Consider the following 3,991-nt stretch of genomic DNA (forward strand, 5'->3'; position numbering starts at 1 on the left):
GAATCACAAGGTTACAGAGCTCAGTTGCCATGGCGGCTCGTGAGTGCTTCGAAATAATGGCGTTTGTGTGGCTCAGAAGAGCTAAAACCGAGGAAGAGCGCAATGATGGAAGGTCCGGAAGCTATGGCTTGAACAAAGAACAGTAGCAGCCACTTTCGGGTGCTCAAGATAAGAAATCTTCGACAGAACTTATCGGATTAGACACCCGTGGAGGTGGGTTCTCCACTTTGTCCAAGCAAGATTTGTGACCAAGGTTAGAAGACAGATTACTTGCTCTCTCCCAAAAGCAGTAAGCAATCTAAGTCGGCTTCTAATGATACCACCACCACTGTAGCAAGTCGCTTGTGCAAGTAAAATGGAGGAGCTGATGCTTATCCTGTTTGCCACTACCGGAGAATAGTAGTGCTAGCTGCTGATATCATGCATCTTTGACCTTCCTACATTCGATTGATCACCAGTATCCTTCGAGGTTTGGTCACTGTAAAGCCTGCTGCTGAGATTGCTGATGATTGAAATGACTTAAACCTATGCAGAATTCCAATACTCTTCACAGAATTCTCTGCTTTCTACTCTTGCTTTTGTTCTTCTTCATTTACTACAGACTGTAGGAGTTAAGTGGATGAACTCAGTGAACTGCATTGGCTCAGATAAAAACATGACAGAGGAGGAGGAGGACTAGCCAGGGAACCTGATCATGCTTCTCATGTGCACAAGATGAAATGGGAGGCATCACCAAAGGACACCACACATTGTGCCGGCGACTCCGATGCTTCTTCGTATGTTTCCACCATCACTCTTGGATGTAACTAGTGCGATTTTGATTGAGGGAAACATTGTTTTGTCGCCATGAAATCTCTGCACTACCTAACTCTCAAGAAACCCTAAAACGTACGAGCTTAATAAGAGGACAATGAAGCGTCATCACGTTGTCATGTTTGGTGACATCCATCCTAGCAGTGCAAAAGGTCATCCCCTTCAATCTTTTTCCTGCCATGAAGGTTAAATGGGCGACTGCACCTCATGAATGCTGTGGTCCAACCAAAGCTTTCACATTCTTCTTTGTTGGAAGGATCGAGTTCCTGTTTTCCGAACCAGAAAAAGACTGGTGAAGTGGTCCGCCTCTTCTGAAATGATAGCCCAGAAGAAGATTGGGTTGAGTGAGAGTGCGTGAGGTCGAAGGAATGTTATATAAGGAGGGAACGTCGAGCTGCTCTTTCCACTCCCACCATCTGCAGTAGAGTTTCTTATTCTGTTCCAGCTTTCTTCTTCTCTGCAACTCCAATATTAGCCATGGAGATGTCACCAGATGCCGAGAAGAGTGGGGTGTGTGACTCCTCTGTGGATTACAAGGGAAGGGTTCCTCTCAGATCCTCCACTGGATGTTGGAAGGCGTCCCTTTTCATTATAGGTAAGGAACTGAACTGCCAAAACCTATCCATCGACTCCATGGCAATCTACTTCTGTACGTTTTTGAGGTTGCGGGAGCACTCTCGATCGAGTTATGCTGAATTCTTGTGCATCTTTTGGTTGTGCAGCCATGGAGTTCGGCGAGAGGCTGAGCTACTTCGGACTGGCCACCAACCTCATCATCTACCTGACGAAGGTGCTGCACCAGGAGGTGAAGACGGCGGCCAAGAACGTCAACTACTGGAACGGCGTCACCACCGTGATGCCCCTCCTCGGCGGCTTCATCGCCGACGCATACTTGGGGAGATTCATCACTGTTCTCGCCTCCTCCCTCATCTACATCGTGGTAAACTCCTCCTCTTAAGATAACATCAATAGCATTTCCTCCTTCATAATTGTCTCTCTCAAGACAACCACAAGAATTGATGATATCCATTTCAATCCAACCAAACATAGTGAGTGTGGAGAACAAATTCCACGAAATAAGAAAGAAAAGCTACTTTCGATAGGTATTGTCTGAAAAGAATTGGTTCACTACAGTAATGGGAGAAGATGGTGACCTGAAGAAGCTGCAAGTGGTTGGCTATATATCGATCTAAAAAGTACAGTGCGGAGGAATCCACCAACGGAGCTCTCAAACACTCCTTAGGCACCACCTAATATGCATATGTGAGATTGATGGTTTCGATCATTGTGTGTCCTCTTTTGGGTTGTCTCGTGAGTGTGAGAGCCATTTCAAGATAAGCGCTGACTTTTGGCATGAGAGAAAGGTACTTTTGGTGCAAACTGGTCCACTCACAATGGTTCCGCAGTTTGGATTAACTCTGTATTGTGGTCTTTTTGGTGGGTGTAGAGTCAACGAGCGATGTTTGCTACCGCAGTCCATTGGTGCATGCATGTGTCTCTTTGCCTGATGAACATGATGATGACTACTACAGACTCAACTCGTGTTCTACGAATGTCTCTGCAGGGTCTCGTCCTCTTGACGATGTCACAACTGGTCCCGCGGCTGAAACCGTGCGACCCCAGCAGCTGCGGCAGATCACTGCGCCCCCACGAGGTGTTCTTCTTCTTGGCGATGTACCTGATCTCTGTCGGCACAGGTGGCCACAAGCCGTCGCTCGAGAGCTTCGGCGCTGACCAGTTCGACGACAACGACGCGGGGGAGCGGAAGAAGAAGATGTCCTTCTTCAACTGGTGGAACTTCGCCGTGTGCACCGCGCTGTCGGTTGCCGTCACCGTAATCGTTTACGTCCAGGAGACCGTCAGCTGGTGGCTGGCCAATGTGGTGCTCGCCGCCGTCATGTGCTTCAGCCTCATGGTGTTCGTCGGTGGCAGGCCATTCTACCGCTACCGAGCGCCGGAGGGAAGCCCTTTGACGCCCATGCTACAGGTTGTGGTGGCGGCCATGGCCAAAAGACACCTTCCTCTTCCTTCGGATGCTGGAGAACTCTATGAGATCCCGAAAACGCGGCAGCCGGACAAGAGGCTCCTCTACCATACTAGTAAGCTAAGGTAACGAACGCATCGCCACAGTCGATCGATGGAACTCACGGGAAATATGAAGCTTAGTAGTTCTTCATGTACCTTATCTCAGATTTTTCGACAAAGCTGCCATTATCGAGCACAAATACGATGAAGCTGCCTTCGCCGCCGAGAAGCTGAATTCATGGCGGCTGGCCACCGTGACCCAAGTGGAGGAACTCAAGCTAATTCTATCCATGGTGCCCATATGGCTCACTGCACTGCCGTTCAGCATCTGCGTCGTACAAGCTAATACCTTCTTCATCAAGCAAGGGAGCATCATGAACAGAGAGGTCGTGAACGGGTTCAAGATTCCCGCGGCCTCCATCTTCGCCCTCGGCGCCGTTGGCATCATCATCTCAGTTGCCATCTACGACAAAGTCCTGGTGCCCTTTCTGAGGAGAGCCACCGGCAGCGAGAGGGGCATCAGCATCCTCAAAAGGATTGGGATCGGCATGGTGTTCTCCAACATGGGCATGGTCACCGCTGCCCTGGTGGAAAGGAGGAGACTCAGGGTGGCCGAGGTGGAGCAAACCAGTGTGGTCTCCATGAGTGTGTTCTGGCTGGTGCCTCAGTTCATGATGCTGGGAATAGGCGATGGGTTCGCGCTGGTTGGCTTGCAGGAGTACTTCTACGATCAAGTCCCCGACGGCATGAGGAGCTTGGGCATCGCCTTCTACTTGAGTGCACTGGGGGTGGCCAGCTTCCTTAGCAGCCTCTTGATCACCGCAGTCGATCACGTGACCTCGAAGGAAGCCAGGGGAAGTTGGTTTGCCAAGGACTTGAACAAGAGCCGCTTGGATCTCTACTACTGGTTGGTAGCCGCCATAAGCGGAGTGAATCTGTTCGGCTACGTGTTTCTAGCAAGCAGATACTCTTACAAGAGAGTGCAAACAGAGGCGGTGGGAGTGGCAAGCTCCCCCGAAGCTGACGCCTAGACCGCCTCTCCTTGCCATATGCTGGTAGTTATGTACGTTGCTTATGTCTCAAGTTGCAGTGCAAGCAATTAATATCAGCTTGGATAATATGAAGTTGGTCCGGCCTGTTCCGGGCCCAGAAA

At 50.0% G+C, this 3,991-nt stretch overlaps 1 protein-coding gene across 1 annotated transcript; it reads left to right on the plus strand.

Annotated features, from left to right (window-relative positions):
- Positions 1 to 1,082: 1,082 nt before the first annotated feature.
- On the plus strand, positions 1,083 to 3,991 carry LOC103991899 (protein NRT1/ PTR FAMILY 5.7). The gene is made up of 4 exons (XM_009411440.3): positions 1,083 to 1,408; positions 1,536 to 1,753; positions 2,378 to 2,922; positions 3,005 to 3,991. The coding sequence occupies exons 1-4, from the start codon at positions 1,291 to 1,293 to the stop codon at positions 3,867 to 3,869; spliced, it is 1,746 nt and encodes a 581-aa protein (XP_009409715.2). The 5' UTR covers positions 1,083 to 1,290; the 3' UTR covers positions 3,870 to 3,991.

This window comes from Musa acuminata, chromosome BXJ2-7, assembly GCF_036884655.1.
Source record: "Musa acuminata AAA Group cultivar baxijiao chromosome BXJ2-7, Cavendish_Baxijiao_AAA, whole genome shotgun sequence".
In the NCBI taxonomy this organism is placed as follows: Eukaryota; Viridiplantae; Streptophyta; class Magnoliopsida; order Zingiberales; family Musaceae; genus Musa; species Musa acuminata.

Bases quoted from the DNA above. Each gene is read 5' to 3' on its own strand.
- LOC103991899 (XM_009411440.3), top strand. From the start codon at position 1,291: ATGGAGATGTCACCAGATGCCGAGAAGAGTGGGGTGTGTGACTCCTCT. The intron at 1,409-1,535 runs GTAAGGAACTGA...TTGGTTGTGCAG, and splicing joins GGCGTCCCTTTTCATTATAG to CCATGGAGTTCGGCGAGAGG. The intron at 2,923-3,004 runs GTAACGAACGCA...ACCTTATCTCAG, and splicing joins TACCATACTAGTAAGCTAAG to ATTTTTCGACAAAGCTGCCA.